The sequence below is a fragment of the Pseudoliparis swirei genome, chromosome 16 (assembly GCF_029220125.1).
Source record: "Pseudoliparis swirei isolate HS2019 ecotype Mariana Trench chromosome 16, NWPU_hadal_v1, whole genome shotgun sequence".
Taxonomy (NCBI): Eukaryota; Metazoa; Chordata; class Actinopteri; order Perciformes; family Liparidae; genus Pseudoliparis; species Pseudoliparis swirei.
Window position 1 is genome coordinate 15,625,096 of NC_079403.1, and position 25,336 is coordinate 15,650,431.

General features: G+C 47.2%; 1 protein-coding gene across 1 annotated transcript in view; it reads left to right on the forward strand.

The window, feature by feature from the left end:
* LOC130206374 (matrix metalloproteinase-16-like) overlaps nucleotides 1–25,336 on the forward strand; it is a 62,303-nt gene that overhangs the window by 17,514 nt on the left and 19,453 nt on the right. Inside the window, exons 5-7 of the mRNA XM_056434310.1 lie at nucleotides 3,288–3,592; nucleotides 17,976–18,137; nucleotides 21,604–21,821. Of these exons, the coding sequence (XP_056290285.1) occupies nucleotides 3,288–3,592; nucleotides 17,976–18,137; nucleotides 21,604–21,821 (685 nt within the window). The remainder of the gene's footprint in view (nucleotides 1–3,287; nucleotides 3,593–17,975; nucleotides 18,138–21,603; nucleotides 21,822–25,336) is intronic.

Consider the following 25,336-nt stretch of genomic DNA (forward strand, 5'->3'; position numbering starts at 1 on the left):
GGGGGGGTTGTACATGGATGTGGGCCTGGCCCCCAGTCAGAAGTTGGATGTGCCTGCAGCTGCTCTTTTTAACTCACATTTGTGCAATGGAGAAAGTTTGAAAATGTTACACGATTTACATCTTCTAAATATTGTCCCAAAAAAAGATTTTAGTTTTTTAGTTTTGGTGTTGATAATGTTGTACTTGGGGAAGTTGCTGAGGTCTATGAAGGTTGATGTTGAGTAAGAAAACATGAGCAGTCAGACAATCAACTAACTGTTGGTTTGTTGTGGTGTCCAATAAACACCTTAAGGAAGTCATCATTTCTCTTTTGTCATAGTATGTTGCACTGTGCTTATAAAATGAGGTTAGAAATTGAACACAATCCCAGTTCTGTACACATTTTAGGCGCCGATCACAGCAGCCGTCGCCGACGGAGGGGAAGCTGGCTGGCTGGTTGTTAGCTGACGCGATCAATGAGCCAATACGACAATAAGCTGCGCGAGCTCAGGCTCGTATTCAAACCACCAAAAACTAAGGACGGAGGAGGTTACGACTCAAGCCATCGGCCAGGATTTTTTTCCGTCCACCGGACAGAACAAAAACCTCTCTCTGGTAAGATGCGTGGGAGGGTATGTCTCTATAAACAGAAACATTGGTAGGTAAAACAACCAAAGTCTACTACATACTCGTTCCGGACCTGGGACCTGGACTCGACCCTAATGAAGCATGTGTCCCTACATGGCTGCAGGCTGTTTAGCAGTTACAGTAGTCATTCGTGCTGTGCTAACACGCGGACATCTCTCGGGGCGATCAGCGAGCAGAGTCGCACCACCCCGAGGCTGCTTTCATGTGGGGGGGACTCAAAGCAAACCGCCTGAGAAAGGTCTGTCACATTTTCATAATTGAATCCTTCATTTCCTCCTGGTGGCAGGTTGAGTGAAGTGCGACTGTAAAACCGAATTTCCACAGCCCGGGGTCTTTAATTGAAGTCACTCTCTCTCCCCCTACAAATCTTCTTTATCATTCAAACGATAAATCGAACGGCTCGTAACTAATTGTTGAAAATGAACCAACTTTGTCGTTTGGGAAGTATAACCAATGCAAGGCCACCCCAGGGTGTGTGCTAGTTTGCATGGAGCCACATGCAGCACTTTGCCGTGGGGAGGCACTAATTAGCTTTGTCATGCCGACGGTTCTCCCTGCATGCGGCTCCTATGGTGGCAGATGAGTTGCATCCGGAGTCATTATCACCTCTCAGCACGCAGTTTGAATATTTGACATGAGAGCAGAGCAGGTTGGGGTTTCTTTCATTTGTCGCCTCGCAGCCTCTGTCACACAGACACAGGGTGAGGGAGGTAATGGAATCGGATGCAACCCTCTTTTTATTCCTTAAGGGGCCACAGACGCTGCTCAGACCTTCTGTTGTAACCCCAGACAGGAAGGACATGGACAGGATTCACGGAGAACGCTCGCGGTGCCACAACCGGTTTGCTTCATGTTCATCTCAGAGAAAACACTTGTGCCTTCGCAGACACTCCCCGGGGTCAGTTGATATTGATATGAAAGCTAAAGATATGACAGTCTTGTACTTCTATCTGCGCTTCAAATGACAGAAGGGCCATTTAGTGTTGCCTCCAGAAGAGGCCCCAATCAGACAGAGGCCGTTTGCTTCCTCCACAGCCAACAGTCGCCCTAACGACGCTGCACTTGATGTTTCGGTAATTCGAGAGTCCTGGTAAATCTTGAGATACGAACATTTATTACCCACCCTTGTCTGAGGACGGTTGAGGACACACATACATTTCCATTATATTCTCTATTAAAATTCATATCACCGATGGCGAATCTCAAACGCGGTCGACAACACGCCATCAAAACAGGATTGTTGTCGCTTTTCGACTTCAGGCCCTTTTATTGTTTTTCAGCTGATTGTTTTTGGGTGCAACGTTCCACAACCTTCCTGCTTTGGTTCACTCTCAGCGCTCGCCCCCGTGTTGTTTTCCGGCACTGCAGACAGATGTTTTTAGGAAAAGAGGACTGTTGAAACCTTTTGTACAAACGGCAGACCGAAAAAGCGAGCAAGTAGAGCCAAACATGTCCCTCCAGGGTCGGTGGAGACCAAAACTAGAGCTAAAAGAGGAGTAAACCGTGGACTCACTGCCATCAGCTGGACACAAAGGTGACCTTTAAATGAGCGCTGCTCAATGTGGTCATGAGTTTGCTCACCTGTCCGTCGGAGGCTGATCACGTGATCATTTGTCAAAGTTGTGAAAGAGCACACAGAGAAATATAAACAGTTTATTTTGTATGAGAACATTTTAAATGAAATCGCCGGCTATTCAGTGACACTCCATTTATATTTCATAACCAGCCTTTATGCTTCCCTTTTTCACTGAGTTTGATTCAATAATTAATCTTAGATGGCATTCAATATAAATATGCACCATTATAAATGTGCCTTGCAGCAGTCGACCCTCCACGCAAAAGAAGACGGAACGGAAAATGACACTGATAATATTTATTCCTGTCATGGGAAATGACAGCCAAACAGATGCTGTGAAGACCCCAATGAAGAAGGGAAGCAGAGAGAGAGAGAGGAGGTTAGAGGAGACAGGCTGGATGAGAGGAGGAAAAAGGGCATTCTGAGCAAAAAGAGAAAATAGTAATACATTTGCACTTTATTTGCACTCAGGCGCAAGATGACATTGAGTGTTGTGTGTGTGTGTGTTTACAGGCGTTTAAGTTGGATGGTGATGTATACTATACCGATCCGTCTATGCCGAGACCAACCGCGTTTTAATAGAGCGCGTCAGGATATTTTCGGAGCGGATAAAGTGGAGTCAGGTTTTCGTGATTGCCCAAACAAGACCGGGGCTCTCAGCAGGCAGTGGGCTGTTGATAATCCCTAATTAGAAAATAAATTCCAGTGGCGGGGAAACTGTGCCGTCTTCTCCACACCTGCAGCGACTCGAAGCGGCTCTGGAGGACTCGGCTGTTCTCACTCTCAAATCGCTTTATTTAGGTTGGCGAACACGATGAGTGTAGAAACGGGGGCGTGCCGTGAAAAAACGGTGATCTTGATGGTTTTTTTTTACTATTCATTTTTTGTGCATACTATGAGCTTGACATCGAGTGGTATTTATTTATTTTTTTAGCCATTGTGTTGGTTTAGTTTAGTCTGTTCAGACCAGTTTACACTGGATTTGCTCAGCCTGACACGAAGATCTGGTTGTGTGAAATGTCGACGAAGATCTCCGTCTTCCCCCTCTACCTTTTCTCATCCCGCATCTCGTTTCCCCCGCAGCATAAAGAACGTGACGCCCAAAGTGGGCGCGGAAGAGACCCACGACGCCATTCGCCGGGCCTTCGACGTCTGGCAAAATGTGACGCCGCTGCGCTTCGAGGCGGTGCCCTACAGCGAGCTGGAGCGCACCAAGAAGGACGTGGACATCACCATCATCTTCGCTTCGGGTTTCCACGGCGACAGCTCGCCGTTTGACGGCGAAGGCGGCTTCCTGGCCCACGCCTACTTCCCAGGGCCGGGAATAGGGGGCGACACACACTTTGACTCGGACGAACCGTGGACACTGGGCAACCCCAACCATGACGGTAAGCGCCGAGTTAAGCTCTTTGGGCGACTTTAGGACTTTTACACGAGAGGGTGTCACAAAGAAAAAGAAGGTCTGTCACCTGGAATGAATACATGTGGATGTCGAATATGTCGGGTTGCTATTTTCATTTCGGGCTACGACCTCGTCTCTCAACCTGTAAATGAACCCAGAGCAGCAGGGGGGGGACAACAACTCGTCCTCTTAGGGAACAAAGTCCCAGCGCCATGTGAACAGCGGCGGCGAGAAGTGACGAGAGTAACACAGACTTGCAGCCTACAGCTGCGAGCCAGGGTGGAGCTTTTGACATGAGCAACGGCAGCAGTGGAGCTTTGATGTGAGCGTGGCGGCGGCAGCAATAGAGGCTGCTGGCTGCTTCTGTGCGCCACAAGGATATTGGTTTTTACTGGTCAGTTGCCCGGTCCTCTCTCTCTATTCATCCAAGCCTGCTGGCGGGTGAATACAGCAATCACTGCAACTCTCACTCCGCCGCGACCCCGAGCCCGTCCCTCGCTGAGGACTTGCCCTCCGAGTTTTACAGCTTGTCAGGCCGCTTGTAAGCCTTCAGCGGGGTCCGTAAGTCCCTCGGTTGTGTGGGCTGCATATTGAGCAGCTGTGTTACCGTTTGGCGTTGTGGCGAGGTCCGACAGGCCTCCTCTGGTGTGTGTGTGTGTGTGTGTGTTTGTGGCAGCCAGTCAACTAAGCTCCCAGGATGAACTCTGACCCCTGTGCAGTCGACTGCAACGTGATGAAAGAGACTTTGAACAAGAGTTGATGGAGATATACATGGAGGAGTGAATGGAAGAAGGAACAGAAATAATGTAAAAGACGCAAGGAAAGTAAAGGATCAAATGAAGTGAAGAAAATACAAGTTGGCGGGAAAGTTCAATGGATTCTTTGTTAATATTCTTCTGGAAAACAGGGCAACGTGTTTCAAATGTGTGTCTCGGATGGTAAAATGTGTTTTTCATCGTCCTTTTTTACTCCTCTGCCCCGTGGTCCACCGCCGGGAAGACTCAAAGAGTCAAAGAGTCACGGCCGTCACCCGAGTTGCGAGTCGAAAAACAACGGCAGGCATGATGGGGGACACTCAGGAAATCAGGACACAAATACATGGAGGGAAGACGCACCAAAAGCAGAGCGTAGTATCGGGAAGGCAGAAGAGATGACGCGGGGTGAAAGAGAGGATGAGAGAGAATGGCAGAGTATCTCGAGACAAATATTGGAGGTTCAAGAGCTCACTAGAGAGAGAGACGGCGAAGGGAAAGACGGAGAAGGCAACGCAGCAAGGAAAACATTTGAAGAGGAGATGGGAGAGAGGAGGCGAGTGGGGGCTGTGGAGCGCCGGTAATAGAAGTGAGGAGCCGGCTCACGAAGACTGAATTCCAAGTGGAAGCGGAGCGGCTTTTGTCCGCTCAGATAATGTCGTGAACGGCTATATTTCAGACTTCTGAAGGATGCGTAGTTTGATCGAACTGAAGAATCGCTCCCGTAAAGCCGACAGCGATCACCTCCAGTGAACCGCTGACGCACCTCCTGCTTCCTTGGCCACGCGATCGGCTCCGAGAACGTGTGTGTTGTCGTCGGCCCTGCTGTCGCGCCTCGGAGGAAGGAGAAGCAGCTGTCATTGAGGGCTATGATTCACCCCCTTCAACACTCTCTCTCTCTTTCTCCATCTCTATCTCGAGCTCTAGCTACCCCTCGGTACAATAATAATACAGCCCTGCTGCAGCCCACGCGTCTATGAAAGCATCCCATAATGCACGCTGTTCTGTTACGAACTCACAGCTGGCTTTCTTGCCAATGCATGAACATGCACTGGCAATATCCTGCCTGCCCTCTACGGAGGGTGTGTGTGTGTGTGTGTGTGTGTTTCTTTGAATGTTCATAAAAGCCTGAAGATGCCCAGAGACAATGTTTTATGTTTTGAATTTCTACTATTTACATTCCAAATAATCCTACAAATAACGGGTACAGTTGGTGTGTGTGTGTGTGTTGCATTTTAATACACAAGGTTTGATCTCAGCGCTCTGTAAAACTGAAAGCTTGGCATAATGCAATAAAAAGTACATTACAGGTTTGAATGCTGCTCTCTAAAAGCCCAGCCAATGCTGATATCAATATAAGTACTTGATTATGATTAAAGACCCACAATATATTGAGGAAATATTAATGTTTTACATAAGGATGCAACATATATCAAACAAACATTTAGTGGAAGAGAAACGTTGAATAAATCACTTTACTGAGCAAAAAGCTGTATCAGAAATGAATTAAATGGTGAATGGAACCGTGAATATTCAGCATTAAACATCATCTGGGTAATATTTGTCGATAAAAAAAGACAGAACTGCAATAAAGTCCGACGTACATTAAAAAAATGATTGCTTCAGTTCGCTGCGCCGCAATTTCATTTGCAATTTCTTTAGCATACACTCTGTCATCATCGCAGTAATCAAATCAAATAAACTGCAGCAATTCCATCAGAGGGGTCACTGACTGGCCAAAAGAAACAAGAATTAAATATGACGCCATATATCAGCCGAACCAAAAGATCACCTGCTGCAGCGAGCGGATTGGAAAGCATCGGAGGGCTTTCAGACCGACAACACACCTGCGTCTAAAAAGAGACACGAGGTGCTGCTCTGGTAACTCGCCCACCTCCTCTCTCTCCTCCCGTATCCATGGGTTGGAGGATACAGCTGGGAAGGATGTAATTTTAGCTCATAGCCGCACATGATGTATTTACTCTCTCTCTCTTAGTCTCCTCTCCATTTGTGTGTGTGTGTTTTTTTACATTTTTTTAAAGTTACGCACTGTAGATAAGCTCCTGTCCAGTAAACTGTCACTCCTAATCCCCCCCACGCTGTTGTCGAGAAGGATCAGTTGTCCCGGCAACCATTGACAGCATTGCACCGTGGCTGTTATTCTTGTTTTTTTGATGATGACGTCACTGATGCACGCTGGAGGATTAATCCCAGCCTGCACGGCGATAAACACTCAAACAGCGTTCATGTGCTCAAACACACACTTTTTTTCTGTCTCTCTCACACACACACACACACACGCATGCGTTTCTGCACCGTTCCGCACTTTTCGGCACACATGGCAGAATTAGGTTCTTACTGGGATTAGCCAATGGAAGTTTAAGACGTGGGTTCACGGTATACAGCGGCTGCTTTCTATAAATTTGATGCTTTTTTCACGGAGAAGAGAAAGTGATGTGACGCACCAACAAATACAAAAGAAGCTAACTGCCCCGTCATTAAGAGGGCGGGACTGAGCTGAGGTTTTTGTTCTCCTTCGTTGTCGAGCCGCTCCGGTTGCAGCGGCAGCAGCGACATCTGTGAAGCGATGACTGCGAAGGATCTTTGGCCAAGTGAGTCTCAGTGAGGCTGCGCATCAACTGCCTCCTTTTCACAAGAAACACGTGCTCTGGTTGAATACTTTTCTGTGCAGCCCATCATGCCTGAGAAGAAGAGTTCGGCGCACAGAGGTTTGGAGAAATCCGTTTCCATGAAGACGGACTTTACCCAGTCGCACCCCTCCCTCCTCTCACGACGGCCGTGTGGTGCTGCCGCTGGAGGAAATGGAGCTTGCAGTCGAGGGGAAGGAATTTAGTTGAAGCAATGTTGAAAAATTCACAAACGCTACCCACGGCGGATCAGAGAAGCACTTTCGGCTTTGAGGGAATTGTTTGTGGGTTTAATCCCCCAGGAATCAAACTCCGACGGGTCTCGTTAGCGAAGTGGAACACACGTGACACAATAAGTAAATTGGGTATCTACATCCTGGAAGTTGGTGAATGTCCTTGGACGTGTTTGTACATCCCTCCCTCTCTCTCTGTCTATATCATTTCATTTCACACTGTAAGATTTCACACATTATTGCGTAAAGGATTGCACAATGATTGCCGCTTGCCTATTTTAACCAGGATGATGCAAAGTGAGAGAAAACAGGAGAGGAGTGCGCGGGGGTGGCTGATAAGCCAATCTCCCCATTGAGAGAGAGGGAAACATCGCCGCCGGCAAAGCAGAGAGACGTTGTCCAGGAGCTCCTTTAGCTGCCTCACATTCCTGGACTGCTTGGCTTTAGAGGGTGATTGATGAATAGCCACGATGGATCAATAGATGGAAGGATGGATAGGTGCTTCAGAGAATAAGCTAAAGGCATAATCGGTTGTGAAGGGTGAGGGCGAGAGGTTGGATCGGAAAAACTTTAAGCATGGAGGTTGCAAAGATGAAATGGGATCGGATGAGACATCCTGGAAAAGGTTTCAACAAAGGGGGAAATCCTGAGGCTGGAGAGCAGAAAGGAGAGGATTGCGGAGGGATTTAGCGTGAACACAGGATATGGGGGGCGGAGGACAAAACCCTGGAACTGGAGATTCAGACGATTAGATGGTCTTCTGAAAAAGGGAGCGCATTCGCAGGAGGCGTTTGTGTTGGACATTTTTCCCTCTCCGCAACAAAAAGAGCGAGAGGAGAACAAGCAGACGCTCACCCCGGGCTCCATCACGAGGTCATCTCTGTGGGCGGAGGCTGCCGTGTTTTTCTTTGTGAAAAATCAAAGCGATGCACGCAGGTATACAGATAAGACGGATTCCATTTTGAATTTGAGTCACACTGAGGCAGATTGGACGATGAAAAAAGAAAGAACAGCTCGGCCCAGACTTAAAAAATGAATCACTGCCACTGCATACCATGACGTTAAGCAAACACCCAGTCTCACCCGAGGGTGACTTATAAGGCCTGGTATGCCCTCAAGGACCTCCAGTTGTATCACTGAAAACTATGCAACATAACACAGCATGCGAGCTGGACCTACACACAGGAAATGAGAGATTCCAGGGCTTTATTTATTTCTCACCCTTGCCCCCACAACGGGCCAAAGAGGTTAGAAAAACACACGGTCGCCAGGTGGAAGAATACGCCGCGGTATTGGGATTGGATAACCGGGTGGATGTTGGTGGGGCACTCGATACCAGAGCGGTGATTGGCCGAGGGAGGGGTCGTCGAGACACGCTCGACATCGATCGGCTGATTGATTGTTGGTTATGGGAGAGAGCTTGGCTCCCTGGCATCGATTGGCAGAACGGTTCATCATCGCCGTCCACTCCTGGAACTCGATTGGACGCTCAAAGCGACCTTCATTTTGGAGCAGAGTATCCTCGCAGAGCAGGCGTCGTCACGGGGAGCGGTCTCAGGACCAGCCGGGGTGTTGTGAGAGGAAGTTTAAAAAAAGCATATGGTGTCATTGCAGGTTTATTTTTAGGTTGCTCCTCCTAGTGGGCGATGAGGAGGAAGCAGCGGACGCTTTTCCACCCGGTTTCTCCTTTTCTTTGCTCCTCCTCCCTCGGGTTCAGGAGGCTTAGTTGTCATGTCGATTTCTAATTTTCCAAAGCTCTGTTCAAGGTATTGAAATAATAATGACTGCTAATGAAACTGACAAACTGGAATAATAACAACACTAATTCAGATATCCTGGAGATGGTTTATCTACTTCAAAGGAAAAGAAAGAAATGCACTTTCTCTGCTTGATTTATTTGATTTTTCCTGCTTGTTGTCCATCTGTTTTTGCCGGCAGTGACCTATTGGACATCCAGTACCACTACTAATGAAGAGTAATAGCTCTTTGATGTCCAGACAGTGACATTACAGTGTGTATTTTTCAAATGTTGGAAATAATTACTTTATTTTGGTTTGAGGACGTTTCGTTTTGTCCAACTGGCTGCTGTGTGTATCTTTCTGCAACACATCTGTCCTGATAAACATAAGCTCTGATATTCTTAGAAAACTACTTTCAATTGCTCTATAATTGTAATAATCTAAAGCCCATTGACTATTTGAACTATAATTTGGATTTAAACTGAATCCTGATATGGTACAAAATTGAAAAACTGTAGAATAAGGCAATTGCTTTCTCCTTGAATCCCAGCTACATGGATTTATAAGTAATTTCTCTTTAATCTAGATATTTTTTGAAAGTAAGTCCACTTAACTTTGTCAGGGTGCAAGTGTGATAAGGCAGAAAACTGAGACGTGAAAAAGAAGCTTATTATCTGTATAAAGCAGGATTTTCGTTCTTTCCTTTTAAATCAGATTAGGTATTTGTAATTGTTTCCATAATGTCAAAAACCCATTGTCTAAATATGGACACAGATAAAAAAAAATGTATACCTCATCATTTTTAGTATTTGTCTCCCCGCTCTATCTCGATTGAAAGGCGACCGAGAAAACGTTTTTAAAAAACCATTCCACCATTCTTTCAAGGTTGCTCATACCTTTCAGAAAAGCTTCCTTCCTTGGCGCAGCGTGTTCTTTAAAGATCTGCTCCATGTCCCTCTGTCCTCCCTATCTCCCCCAGAGAAAATAAATGGGAGGAATCAAAAGCTTTTTCTTGGCACAGGAGCAGATCTTTATCTTTTACTGGTAGTGTGTGTGTGTGTGTGTGTCCTGAGGACATCTATTGGTGGTGGTCGGGGCTGTAGAAAAACCTAGACACACTATTCCTGGATGGAAAGAATACTGACAAACTTCTTTTCGACCCTTTGAACCAAAAGTATGAATAGTATTCCGAGAAAAAATCCAATAAATATTGTCATGGTGAAGAGAGACTACTGAGTTGATTTCTGTCGAGCTCACTTCTGAACCCAATTAAAAGCATCAGGATTTTGCACGGCAGGTGGTGACTTGAGTTAAAGACCCATAGAGGAAAGGAGTATTCCAGTGTGAGCTTGTTTTTAAAAGCCAAAGCTGCCAGTAATGGTGAGGGGGGGGGGGCGACACACAGACTCTGTCTTCATGGCAGAAAGGCACAGAGATTATGGGAAATATATTTGAATTTGGGGTAATAACAGCCATGACAAAGGCTCAGGTGTGAGACGAGGGCTACTACGCGTCTCCATCAGCTACATACTCGTGCACCTTGAATGCCTTCTCCATCGTGTCGTAAAATACCTTCGCCGGTTACACTCCGTGTTGGTTTAATTTCTTGCCGTGAATGATGCATTTAAATACTCTCCTTCCCAAAGAGGACGGAGTGAAGGGAAAGACAGGCAGAGACATCGCTGTGCGTTCCTGCTCACCGGGCCGCCACTCGAAATAGACGGCCGCCTACTGACAGCAGCAGCATCAACTTCCATGTGGGCGGCAGTACTCTCATCCGCACACACATACACACACACATTGCACGAACCTGGGGAGGCTCGCCCTCCCACCAGTCAGTCAGATGCTTTCATAACCGCGTACCCATAATCCTTATTAAAACAAAGTGTAAACAGCCCGGCCTCATTCTGAGGACACACATGTCACCCGAGTCTGGAGGGATGTGTGATCCGTTTATCGTATGGAAAGGACGAATACGCTGTGTTGTTCTCAATTCTGTTCGGAACTAAGGGAACCATTTTAGGAATAAAAAAAGGATTATTTAAGGGCTCATTATCTCATGCTGTCGACCTTTTTTAAAGGCAGTCATTTATAACACTCATAATGTAAAATACGACCTCTGGTTACAGGTCCACACAGGCAACACATCTCTGTAAATATCAGATTTGTAGATCTGACGATGCTCCTTTGGATCCATCCACTAAAGCAGAGAGGCTTTAGCAGCAGTTTAAAAGCAGTGAGCATTTTCTCACACAAGAAACTCCCAACAATGTAAAAGGCTTCATTTTCTGAGGAAAACCCGTGTGCTGCTCACTGGTGAAGTTCTGCAGTTGGAACAGTGACACTATTGAAACGAAGGAAGTTGATGTTTTCTGTCGAAATGACAGTTGAGACACAAACAATAGAAGAAGAAAGTCGAAACAAAAGAGCTTTACAGAAGGTTCAGCTGAAGTGTGAGCACTGAGGGAAACATCACTTGAAGTGCTGAAAGTGTAAACACTGAGAGCAGCTGCAGTAAATTGTGTCTGAAACTGTGAATATTTGGGGAGCAGTTGTGTTGTTGTTGTTGGTCAAAGAGACAAAGAGATGAATGCACCGATTTGTAACCTGTGAAGGTATTTGGATTGTGAGAAGAAGAGTAAGAGACCAGAGGAGCTGCAATGTGGTTGAAATCAGGACAAACTTCTTCTCTCTTCCCTTCTGTTTTCCCTCGTATCTTCCCTTTCGTCAGTGTTTGTTTTGACTCGCACTTCAGCTTCAAAGATGTCGGAAGCATCGGCAGAAGAACGGCGAACATTTTCCCTTTCCCTCTCCAAGAAGAGAGGAAAACAGATGTTTCAAGCCGGCCGTTTGAAGAAGTGGAAGATCTGTTGAGCGTTGCGTCATCGTCTGTCTGCTGAACTCCTAAATGAACCGAGGAGAACCCGAAGAGATCCAAAGTGTAACCGCCGCGTCAGAGGAGGAGCTCCCGTTGAAGACGGGTGTCACATCCGCCCCGTGGGGGTTTTTCTCACGCCGCTCTGACGAGGTTACTCGTACCGGCCGAGTTTAGAACGTTTTTCTCCAGCAGTGTTGAGACGTGAAGTAACATCGGCTGCTTGCCGTCGCAGCTGCAGCAGAAGTGTGTGTGCGAACCGTTGCTTGTGAATGCATTATTGATGATTAATGATTACAATGAAAGCGTACACACACACACACACATCCCCGTCTCGCTCACAGGTGCTGCACAGAGATAAACACGACAAGAATAAAGGATGTCCTTTTCTTGGCAACAACCCCCCCCTCCCACTCTCCCTCCCTCCCGTTGTTTTTTTCTTCTTCTCCAGAGTCCACAGAAAACGTCCAATATTTGGATCCCTGGCAATATTCCACATGCAGATTTGAGTCTCTCGCAGCCTCTGTAAATGAATAATTACTCCAGTTTACATATGTTGCTCGCATCAGCCAGGGTTTTGTTTTCTGACAGGCTTGCGAGAATTAAGTGTAATGGATTCAGCGGCGGCCAAATAGAGAAGGGATGGAAGGGGAGGGAGGGAGCTGAGGACGAGTCTCTGTCGGACCGTGTTACTGAACGCACCGTGCTGATACGAGCACTGCCAGGGCGTTGATTAGCTCTGGGGTCAAGTCTTCACCGGTGATTTTCAAATGTCAAAACATATTCCAATCAGGAGAAAAAATGTCAAATAATTGGAGAATGTCAGGCAACTTCACAAATTACTTCAAATTTAAATGAAATTAGTTTCTGTTTTCCAGCTTTATTTGGAGCGGGAACTGGACTCTCTTCAGAGAATATCAAATATCACTGTAGTACAAACTGGTAAGTTCAGAAGAGGACATCACTTCACCGTAATGCAACCGGTAAAACCAGGAAAAGACAACACTGATGGCATATTGCGATATCTAGGCTGATACCTCAAGACGATATGTTGCCCAGCGCTGGCGGAGGACTTGTCAAAGCTGACTGAACATCTTAGTCTCAAATTCTGCACGCAGAAAACCAGAAAGAGACATTTTCTCTCCAGCTCGGTTCCCGGTATTTCACAAGTCAAAGCGTTTCCTTGTGGTTCTTCGACTTGGTGAATTGAATGAAGCGGCCCGCTGTGTGTTTTCTGTTTCGTCGTGTGTGAAGAAGAGAGAAATGAGCAGAATGCAGCCATTGTGCTTTGGCTGCATTCGTCACAATGGTCAGCGCGTTGGGCGTAGGCACACGGCTCTCTTTGGACCGCCAGCAGAGCGCCGCGTGCCCAGGGCCCTCTGAGCCAGGCACCGGCCGGACGACCCGGGCCGCGAGTCGCCGGCGGCCCGTCGGTACAGCGCCGCGCTCCTGAACCGCCGATTCTCTCAACGCTGCCGCTCGGGACTCTCTGCACTTCCACTTCACATATCCCCAGCTTCCTTCTGGGGGGCGAAGGTCACTCTGTTGTCTGAGCGCACTGGCGCCGAGAGACGACACCCGGCGTCACAGAATGGTGAACTTCCACTCCGCCAGTGGATAACAGCCGGTGTCGGGGACAACCGTGTCACCAGCTTACGTGGCTCTTCGTCCCTTGCAGGGTCCCCTCCCTCTAGACAGGGGTCGGGTACCTATGGCTCTTCCGGTGACGGCATATGGCTCCCAGACAATTTTGAGTTGAAAAAAATTATAATCTACGCCCGCCACCCTGTAATTCTCTATTATCGCGCCAGATTACAGCAGAAGTAATTTAAGGTCCCTTTTCTTAAAGAGCATGTCTTTATTCTTTTTCTAAACTAACTAAACAGCCGTCATTTCTGTCTCTTCCGTCTACACTTCTCGGCTCTCCGTCTCGCGCGCCGCAGAGCTCCGATGCCGTGTCCGCGCGAATCGGGGCGGAGCAAAGAAAAAGTCACCTGCCCCCCCCTGGCTTTTATGTCATTAATAGTGTTGAATACCAACCGGCTGAATCCAGTGGGCGCTTTCTGAACACGATGGCGGTGATGAAGACACTTCACTTGAATCCGTCTCTCGGGGCTTTGAGGGGAACCCCAGCATGAAAAGGTGTTGACCCACTGCCCTACTGCCCCAAAATGGTTTCAATTAACCTCTTTTTGTATTTAAATTAAATGTCCCTTTCATTTTTCCAAGACCATTTACTGAAAGTGCGGCGTCAGCCACTCGAGGAGTAGTGGGAGCTGAACAATGGGGGAACATCCGAGGTCCTCGGGGGACAAAGAGAGTGCTGATGCTCGCTTAGACTTGGACGGCAATGCAACAGCAGCGAGATCCCAGCAGGCCCAGCTTTGTTTTCCAAAGAAAGGGTGGAGGAGGTCGAAGCCGGTAGCCTCTGCCGGGCATTCTCGCCGGTACAACCGGTAGGTCGTTGGCTCTGTTCAGGACGTCGATGTGGCGTTGGCGTGGGAAGGGCTTCGAGCCTCTTTCTTCAGAAGCACTCCCTGGAGAGAGAAGAAAATAAATCACAAAATGTCGGAAAAGCTGAGGGAAGACTCGCACACTTTAGCGTCACCCCGCAGAGCGCTTAGCTTACAGTAAGCAGAAAGAGGGTTACCGGCACCCGGAGACCTGCGCCGACAACCGGAGCCATTATTGCAATTGGTCAGCGGTGTCCAGGGCCCCGTATCTGGTCTGAGGGCCGGTGGGCGTGTGTTTGTCTCTGTGTGCTCATGTCTGCGTTCCCGCGCCGCACGCTCCCCCGCAGCGGCGCCGTGTGCCGGGGAGCCGCTAAATTATAGCAAAGGAGCAGGTAGAGGTTTCGTGGTATCTAATCACAACCCCGGTTTACTTTTACTGCCTGTGGGGGGAAGACAAAGAGAGGTTTGTCTGGTCATAAATCTCCAGTGACTCCTCCTCCTCCACCTCTTCTGCTTCATCTTCCCTTCTTTATTTTTCTGTTTTTTCTTTTCTTGGCTACACTCTCATTGGCAGCAACCTTGACCTCACCTGAGGAGAGTCGGCGGGAGCTGCTGCTGCTACGATGTTCACGCCCACTTGACATGAACAGAAAAACAATGGGATTCGATTTCAAATGTGGATGTAATTTTTTTAAATGGTTGCTTTGGATGCATTATTTTATTATTATTATGCTGAATTCTTGCCCAAACCAGTGAAGGGCACAGATGAGATGAGAGTCATGAATCACAGTATGGGGAAAAAATAAAAGTTGGACTTCTCCCCAACCCACAAACCAAAATACACAGTCGCCCTCAGTGGGTTATCAGACAAGCCCTGCACAGCTTTGTCATGTATTTCATCTCCTGGTCTTATCTTCTTCAGCTCTATCCTGTTGTTGAAGCCCACTCGCTCCATTTTACCCAAGTTATTTTTCTTGTGGCTGATGTATATATATATATTCTTACAGCCGCCAGCAGGAGGGTGATGTTACAAATGCCGAGGTCGCAGGTCGCGGTTCTATAATTCATCATCACCATCCTTTGTGATTGCAGCAACATTCGAACACAACAAATAGTCCGAGCCTTATCGTTTTCCTCGCCTCAGTTTTCCCCCCCATCTATTCATCATCCTGCTTTTTTTTCTTCCTGCAGTTATTAATCCAAACAGCCTTTCTCCTCAGTTTACCTTTTTATTCTCTGTATTTATCTCCTCGTTTCCTCCTACTCATCTCTTGCTGCCTCCCGCGACCTTCTCTCTTGCTTCTTCTCACTATCCCACTTACGCTGCAACTTTGTCTCCGCTGTGCAGGCTCTGTATGTACGTACCGTCCAGCTGATAATTATCCAGGGAGTGCAAACCTCCTCGGCTTTGTTAGTGGCCCCCGGGGGCAACAGGAAGTCCCCGTCTATCTCGAATGTTCCCGGGAGGAAGAAAGGCTGACTCAAGACTGAGGGATGGAATGAGACGGAGATGGGAAAAGACAGACATTCCTTCCATTTACTCTTCGAGGCTGGCGTGACCAGAGCGTCCACTGTACCGGACGTGCATCTCTCCTGCACTAGGACTGCATTTTGCCTGTAAAAAACTGTTATTGTTCTTCAGTTGTTGTTTTTTTCAAAATGTGCTTATAAATTGCACATTTAGTTATTTCATTAAAGAAAAACATGCTTTCTTCAGAAACATTTGGCTTCTCAGGTTTTAATGACACCACTACTGTTTGAATATCAATTCACATAACTGTATTTTTCAGTATTGTGATTTTTCTTTTTTACCCATTCATACATTAAATTCCACTATGATGCCGTAGTGAGTCTCACAGTGCATTAAGGTCGATGTAGTCTGTTTGTAACTCGGCACCTTAAATTAAAATCTAAAACACTCACTCTTGCACACTGATGTGTAGTTTACGACGTTTGTGCAGCGATGTCTTGAAGCCCAATGTGAGGTGTTTTAAAGCCTCCATTCACCCCCAATACATCCAGCACAGCGAATACATTAAGGTCAAAGAGTTAATGTTCAACCAAAAGAAAGTCCACTTAGTGTACGCACCAAGCACTCGCGTTATCTTCAGGAAATTCTTCAACAGCACATCTACCCAACCAGTTGCCACAGACAACGGTCACGCTCTGGTCCAATAATTGCAGAGCCTCTGATACGTTGATGCCTCTCTGACTGCTTCACTGAGCACTGAACTCCGGCTGCCATCGCAGCAAAGAGACGGCTCTCTGTTTCCTCCACAAGTGATTCCTAATTCAACTGGGCCGTTTCTCTCCTCTCTTTATCTCCCTCCTCTTCTGCGCCACTCTTTATTCGCCATACACTCTTATCTCAGACACAATATTGCACGCTTGCGTAGATTGTGCCTCGGCTTCGGCACTTTCCACCAGCCATTTATTTTATAGGAAGAAATTTGGCTGAGGGGCGGAGCCTTTTCATCAAAACCCTGGATATTAATGGTGTGGGCCTGTCCCCTCACACCCTTTACATTAACCTGATGAAGACGCGCTGACAATCATAGTCAAATATCCACTGTGACCATTTCCCTGTTAATCTGGCCCACACGTCCATAAGCATTGTGCTGTACGTCTAAGAAGTGAATCACCGTCTGTTTCTGGCGATGCGTTATTCATGTGACAGATTTGCAGCAGATAAGTGCCTCACTTTCGTAGGAAATGCAATGAATAAGTGATTCCTGTCGAGTCTCTGTGTGAAAGAGCGGGAGAGAGGTCAAACTGAGGAGGGATGGCAGCGGGGAGACGGACACCCTTGAAACAGATCAGGTCAACTTCCTATCAAGAAAGCTACTTTTTTTCTGTGCCGAAGTTTACCGGCTTTTTATATGTGTGGTTTTAATCCCAGTCCATCGCAGTCTGCCATGACATCCAAAGTCGTGAAGTACTTCATCAATAGCTTCCCACAGACAGCCAGTGTACGATTACACATGATACACCAGGGAGAGCAGTCCAACCCCAACTGTGAAGCCGTGAGTTCCTCCACAACGATGATGAGATTCTTCATGGTTCGGATTCCACACGTGGGCGACACGTCAGAGAGGAGGAGGAGGAGGAGGGTTTGCTGTTGTCGTTTTGAAAAATTGAATAGGACACAGGCAGGGGGGGCGATGTTAAATCCCAAACCTAATACAGTTGGGAATGGGTTGGGGCTTGGCTGAGTCAAAAGGTCAACCCAGTGGAGCCATCGGCTTACCACAGATATAGACTAATTACAGAGCGCAGGGCTTTATGCACTATGTGAAGGGGAAGTGTGTGTCTGTGTTTGTGTTTAAAATGTGAACGGGCCTGTGTAATATGTCCCATCAGTGGCTGTGGCTCGCTACATAATCCACTCATGATGTTCATAAGCAGTGGATTATCTATGTCACACACACACATGCTGACAGATGTGTGGATACCTTTTGTTGCGAGGACTGTACATGCACTGCTTTATTGTTTGACCATAACCTAACCACAATATTTTCTCTTAGAGGCTGTTTATTTAAATCTGGCTTTATTTTGGAAGGAAAGGCGCCGCCAATGCCGACCCCGAACAGGTGCGACAAGCAAAGTCCCTTTTATGCGCAGCACTCAACAGAGACCGCTCTCTCTCTTTTGCTCTTTCTGTGTTTCCAGGTAACGACTTGTTCCTGGTGGCGGTCCATGAGCTCGGCCACGCACTCGGCCTCGAACACTCCAACGACCCCACGGCCATCATGGCTCCTTTCTACCAGTACATGGACACCGACAACTTCAAACTGCCCATGGACGACCTGCTGGGCATCCAGAAGATTTATGGTAAGGCCTCCCGAGCTTCATGGAGACGCACCGCTCCACTTTCAGTGTGTGTTTGGTCAGCACGGGATCCCTTTCATATCACTAGCACAGATCTAATTAGGACCAACTTTTAGGATCACCGTAGGCGAGCGCTTCATCACCAGAGCACCGACACGTTGCTCATTGCCACACACACTTGGAGTCGGCAGATGCGGATTGCAGCGCTTTGTCTCATGAAGCTGGTGGAGCTCCGGGGCGGGTCATGTCAGCACCAGTGACGTCTTCATCTTTACGCTCTCGAGTTCAACACTGGTACACCAGGATGGCGGTTGCCAAGACCTCAATCTAGACATGTGCTCTTTTTATTTATTTCATGATGTGTTTATCACGACTTGGCGGGGAGCCACGGGAAGTAGGACTCAATTGCAGACCGTAGAAATGAGGAAGTCAGATTCGAAAAACGAACGTTCTTTACTGGGCAACATTTAGAGACGAACCGACACAGACAAGAGGTCAACACAGACTTAAATACACAGGGGAATGAGGCACAGGTGGAAACAATGAGGGTGGGGTCTGCAATCACACAGGAGAGAGGAGTCTGAAACGAGAGACAAGGTGAGTGACGGCCAACACAACAGAAACAGACCGTGAACACAGAACTACCCAGAGGGTCTGGGTGTCACAGTGTTGTGGTGGCACCCACAATTTTTAGATTCTGGATATATTTATTTTTACATTTGTGCCGTCGTCTCAACCGCAGTTTGACATCCAGGTTCAAAAAGAACTTGGTGGGAAGTGACAGCATCGTCCCGTACAACTGTCGAGGCTGTAAACCAGTCACACACACACACACTAAAGAACCTGCCATCTGGTTACATGGTCAGGGCTCGTCCCTCCGGGAGTGACAGACCTGGCTAAGCGATCAAATCTTTCCTCATCCCTACTCGCGTTTAACTCTCCGCTGCCGCCCTTCCCTCGTCCTCTCCGCTGTACCGAGGGTTGAAGGGCGGGACAAGCGATGGCAGCTCGTCTCTCAGGCTCATTTTCTTCTTCCGGCAGCCGTTGGTGAGGTACAGCGAGAGATGAGAGGAGAACTATCTGTGAGGTGAAGAAGCTGAAGAGTAAGAGATTTAAATAGTAAAGTAGCGGAACAGTGTAAATGGAAACGAGATGCTGAATTTACACTCCGGGAATTGTGGGGGGAAAAGTTCTGACGTTGAGGTTGAGCGTGACGTGGTGGATCGATTCACAACTAGCCGTACTCTTTCTGTTTCATACCTCAACACGAAGGTCATTGTAGAAAAAGTGTATTCATTATTCTTTATTACGCCCCCATAATATTTTTTTATGAATAATGAACAGCATGAACATGTAAAATGTCAACGTGATGACTGAAGCGTCAAACTGTCCTGCACATCCCAAGTTACAGTCGGATATGATTTGGAACTGCGATTGAAGGAGATAAGATAATAAATGTTAAACGGGATGAAAAGCTGTGATATTTTTGCACCAAGCACCTTTTATTATGGAGCCTTTAGTTTAAAAAAAAGAGGAGACACTGTTTAGATATTTTGAATAAAACTTTTCTTTTAAATCACACTTTTTCGAAATGTTTACTCACAAAACGTTCACTGTACTGCTCGAGAAAAAAAAAGCTGATGAGTTCCATTCTTCCAGCCACAGCCCGGCCCCTTGGCACTATCGGCTGCCTCGGGTCCCCCGATTGGACGATATGAAAAGGAAAACTCCCGCCCCTCATAACAGTGGAGTGCTCTGGCTCCACTAATCTCGGATCTTTTTCAGGGGATTTGCGCGAACTCGCCGATCATCCGTGGGTGGGTGGCAGCGCTTCCTCTTAATCCCGTGATCAGTGTGAAGCTAATTTGATGGGCGGACTTCATTTTCTACGTCTAATTTGCTCGCTATAGATCGGCTCCCTCGGTAAACGATCAAGTTGCTCGTTCAGTTCATTTTCAAATCATTTGTCGGGCCATTAAATCATTCATTCATAACTCCTGAATGTTTACAGTTGCTTTCAAGGTCATTATTGATTCTTTTCATGACCGGGAGGAAGAAGGGGGCAGTTTGCTTGTCACGTTTGAAACTTTCCTACCACAGTCATGGTTTTCTGCATCTGTTGGCCCCAATCAACACGTGGCAACTAATATCCTGGTTTTCACAGAAACAGTGTGTGTTATTCATGCGTTGTCATGTGTTCAATTATTCATACACACAACCCACTCGCTCGGCCTGCCCCTGCCCCTGCCTCTCTCCGGTTTCCCTCTGCATGCCTCTCGCCCGCTTTCTCTCGTGTAAATCATAAATGTGGAATGAGGAACCTTTTCTTTTCTTTTTTTTAAATATTTTTATTTCAGTTTTATTCATCCTAACATATCATGTTATTATATATATCTTTGGCGTGCTTAAACTTGGCAGGTTCAGACTCTACCCACGGATTTTCACATGACCTCATGTTGTTTTTCCATCTTCTCCTCTATTTCTCGTGCGTTCTCTTCTTTTTATCTTCACCTTCTTGCGGCCACATTTCCTCCGTGCCCCGTACCTGGTGCTTTGGCATTGTGGCTGCAGGTGGGAAAAAATGGAACCTGGCTCAAACATTTGGCTCCCCCGCCAGCTCAGGTGGCGCTCAATGGAAACCATAATAACGAAAGTGCTTCACCCTTAATTTGGATCTTGTTTACATCCTTGCGTATCTACTAACTTTCGACGTACAAACATATGTTCCTGCTCACTAAATCCCACTCTACGTGGGGCTCATAATTAGTTGGAGAGATGTGCACCACGAGTCGACTAGTCAAAGGTACTTCCCTCACCAGAAATACTCGTCATTTAAACGTGATATTTGATTAATTACACATTTATATTACATATAGATAGGTGCTGTTCCTCTGGGGAGCAGATACTCCTTCTGCAGCATGTTGCACCTTCTAGATTAAATTGTCTTTTCTTACTTTGAAGACTAGTTTAAACTTTCATTTAAAAGTCAGAGAAAGTAGTCTTTGGGAATGTCCAAAATTAAGTCAAATCCATCTACAACTATTGGCCGGAAATTCTCTTTCTTCATTTGAATGAATAGTCCAACATAAATTCCACTCTCTGGTCGGTGAAGTAATCCTGAAGCTCGAGGCAGCGGCTGGTTAGTTTAGCATAAAGACTGAGAACTAGGGGAAACGCTGTCGCTTCGTATTTAGCGTACAGACACGAGAGCGGTATCGATCATCGAGATTTGTTACATTTTGTTGAAACTTTCTGAAGAAACGTTTGGTGAACTGGTGAAGAACTCCGATTTCACACCCGTCACACCCATTGATCTGCATCCCTTGCAATGTGTTTAAAGTATACTGTTGTTCTCTTGGGCATGACAAGGTGTGGTCCAAATTAAAACCCGGGGCCAAAGAAAAGGATGGACGTTGACATGTTATATGTATGAACACAAGTGAGATGTGTATCTCTTGACTTCCTCCAGGGCCTCCTGATAGACTTCCCCAGCCCACCAAGCCGTTGCCGACGGCGCCCCCTCCCCGCTCCCTTCCTCCATCGGACCCCCGGAAACCGGACAGGCAGACACGACCTCCGAGGCTGCCCCCAGGAGACAGGCCGTCCCACCCAAACGCTAAACCCAACATCTGCGATGGGGGCTACAACACCCTTGCCATACTGAGGAGAGAGATGTTCGTCTTCAAGGTTAGTGTGTTGTCTTTGTCTGTTTTGAAGTCATTTTTAACCCTGCAGTCGTTTTTTTTACCCCAAACTTTGATCTTTTTGTGGCAATCTGTCTTTACAGGACACATGATCCTTGGGATATCTTGTTGGAAGGGTAGTTCCCATCAATATATGCCTGAAGAGAGTATTTGCCTGCATGAGGTTGCTGGCTATAACATACAACGTAATAATGTGAAAAACACAACAACAAACTAGAATGGGCACTCGGTAGAGCGCATACCTTTGCATATCACAAGATTGAGCATTGCATTATGAACATGTTGGCATTAGTTGCATGCCAATTGGATAAAAATTGACCGTGCTATGGTAAAAAGAAGATTTTAACCTTTCCATGACATTGACCTTGACCTTTGACCCGATTGATCCCAAAATCTAATCAAATGGTCCCTGGATAATAACCAATCATTCCACCAAATTTCATGCGATTCGGTCTAAAACTTTTTTTGTTATGCGAGGAACACGCATAAAAATAAATACACAGCGATCAAAACATAACCTTCCGCATTTTCAATGCGAAGGTAAAAAGACTCATCCTTTTGATCAGACCAAGGAAATGGCCGGCAGGTGTGAAAACACCCTCTGGAAAGAGCGAGCGTGCAAGAGGGCATCGAGGATTACCGAAGTACACTGAGGTGTGGGACCGTCGGAAAAGGGGACACTTGGATTTCTTATACATTCTTGTTTTGTTTGTTTTCCACACATTAGTAGAAAGGTTGACACTGTGGATACGGCTTGGAGAAATATGGTGGATTCTCCAATTATCTTGAAAACGGGTGCCTCTGTATTTCAGTGCATAATTAAAGCAGCTTTTATGTCTAAAAGGAGCTTTTTCCTGATGACTTTGGGTCATTTGAGCTGGAATTAGACACAATGGATATTTCACGACAAAAAGAACACCGTGCCTCACAGTTTTCCTTCCTCCCAACAAAAGTGTGACTCCTGTGCCACAGAAAAGGGTGCACATGTCCCTCAATGCATCTTTATCCTTGGTCTGAGCTTGTGAATACTAGACCTTGGCAACATGTGCTCAGGAACAGAGAAAAACCTTGGGGCAACACAAAGATGCCCTGTGTTCTCCACAGAAAGGAGAAAGAAGGCCTCCGATGCTTTGTGAGTGTGAATGTTTTTCTGAGAATATAAATGGTTAGTATTCAGTGGTTAAACAGAAGGATCGGGGAGCGAGGGGAAGCACCCGTTCTCTGCTCCCTCTCTCTGAGTGTGTTCTTGAAGCTAAAAAAAACAAATGAATCCAGTGTGGAACCAGAGCTGCTACCTGTTAAGGTATTTAACCAAAATTACACTCAAAGCCCCTTTACTGTCTCTGTTTCCTTCCACTTGTTACGGTAGTCTAAATACAGCTCCCTTCTCTAGTCCATGGTGCCTGCAGTAACTGTTGTCATCCATCATTACTCCCAGGGCAGCAGCCTGGCCTGATGAAGTGAGGAGGATCATGGGATATTTCTGTAGAGCTCAGAGATGCCGCGCAGACAAAAAAAGGAGGTTCAGCCATCAAGAACTTTTCTTGTTTGGGCTCCAAAGACTCCTCCAGTGTATCTGTGGGTTTGACATTTGAAGAATCACGTCTGTAGTCTGAGCTGGCCGGCCGCTCTACTTTAATCAGAATCAGAATCAGAATCAGAATCAGTTTTATTGCCAGGAATGTTTTCACAAACAAACGAGGAATTTTTTTTGGTAGAAGGTGCAACATTTGGACATGACAAACAACAATCAACACGACAGAAAGACAACAAATAATGTGAAGTGTTTGGGTGTGTGCTTCAAGTGGTGTGTTTTAGTTAAAGTGCATGTTAAAGTGACGTGTGTGGAGGAGGGAAGAAGAAGGAGGAGGAGTGAGGAGGAGGAAGAGGAAGGAGCGGGAAGAAGGAGGAGAGAGGAAGGTGGAAGAAGAGGTGGTAGTCCTGGGGGTGACAGTCAGTCAGTCCCGGGGTCCATTGATGAGCCCGACCGCCGGCGGGAAAAAGCTTTTGGTGTGGCGGGTGGTCTTGGTCATGATGGACCGCAGCCTCCTCCCGAGGGAGGGACTCGAACAGGGAGTGTCCAGGGTGGGAGGGGTCAGCGACAATCTTTCCGGCCCGCTTCAGTGACCTGGAAGTGAACAGGACCTGGAGGGAAGGCAGATTGCAACCGATAACCCTCTCGGCCGAGCGGATGATGCTCTGCAGCCTGCGCTTGTCTTTGGCTGTGGCTGCAGGGTGCCAGACGGTGATGGAGGAGCAGATGATGGACTCAACGATGGCCGTGTAGAATTGTACCATCATTCTCCCTGGCAGGTTGAATTTCCTCAGCTGCCTCAGGAAGAACATCCTCTGCTGGGCCTTCTTGGTGATGGAGCGGATGTTCAGCTCCCACTTGAGGTCCTGGGAGATGATGGAGCCCAGGAAGCGGTAGGACTCCACAGCGTCGACGGGGGAGTCACACAGGATGAGAGGGGCGGTGGGGCTGCATTCCTCCTGAAATCCACAACCATCTCCACTGTCTTTAGAGCGTTGAGCTCCAGGTTGTTCTGGCTGCACCAGGTCACCAGGTGGTCAGTCTCCCACCTGTAGGCGGTCTCGTCCCCACCAGAGATGAGTCCAATGAGGGTGGTGTCATCCGCGAACTTTAGGAGCTTGACGGACTGGTGACTGGAGGTGCAGCTGTTGGTGTACAGGGAGAACAGCAGAGGGAGAGAACACAGCCTTGGGGAACCCGTGCTGGTGGTCCGGGAGCCTGAGACGTGTTTCCCCAGCCTCACGTGCTGCTTCCTGTCGGTCAGGAAGTCTGTGATCCACCTGCAGGTGGAGTCGGGCACGTGCAGCTGGGAGAGCTTGTCCTGCAGCAGGGACGGGATGATTGTATTGAAAGCAGAGCTGAAGTCCACAAACAGGATCCTGGCGTAGGTTCCTCGGGAGTCCAGATGCTGGAGGATGTAGTGAAGGGCCATGTTGACTGCATCGTCTACAGACCTGTTGGCTCTGTAGGCGAACTGCAGGGGGTCCAGGAGTGGGTCGGTGATGGTCTTGAGGTGTGACAGGACCAAGCTAAGTAAGTAACTAAGCTAATGCTTTGACATGGTTTACCTCTAACCTGTTCTCGTTGACTCGCATCAAAGACTTGCTCCCAGGCTTGCTTGCACAAAGAGCATCGGCTGATCCCCTCATATGTATTTTGCAATTTTCCCAAATCTGCTCGCTTTCCTGGTGTACTGGAAACATCCATCAGACAGGCATCTAATCTAATCTAATTAAAAGTTCAGAGACTTTTTGTGCATTATTTTATACACGATACAACGGTAGCCTGGTTCATAGTAAAAACTCCCACAATCCTTAGCCTTGTGTGCCAAATGAGTCTCTTTGGAGGCCGATCCACGGGGGCCGCCCGCGCACATTGCTGCTCAGCAGAAACAGCATGTCTTGTTTAAAACTGGCTGCTTATTGCAGCCAGCCATCCAATTAATACTGTAAATGAAAAGTACA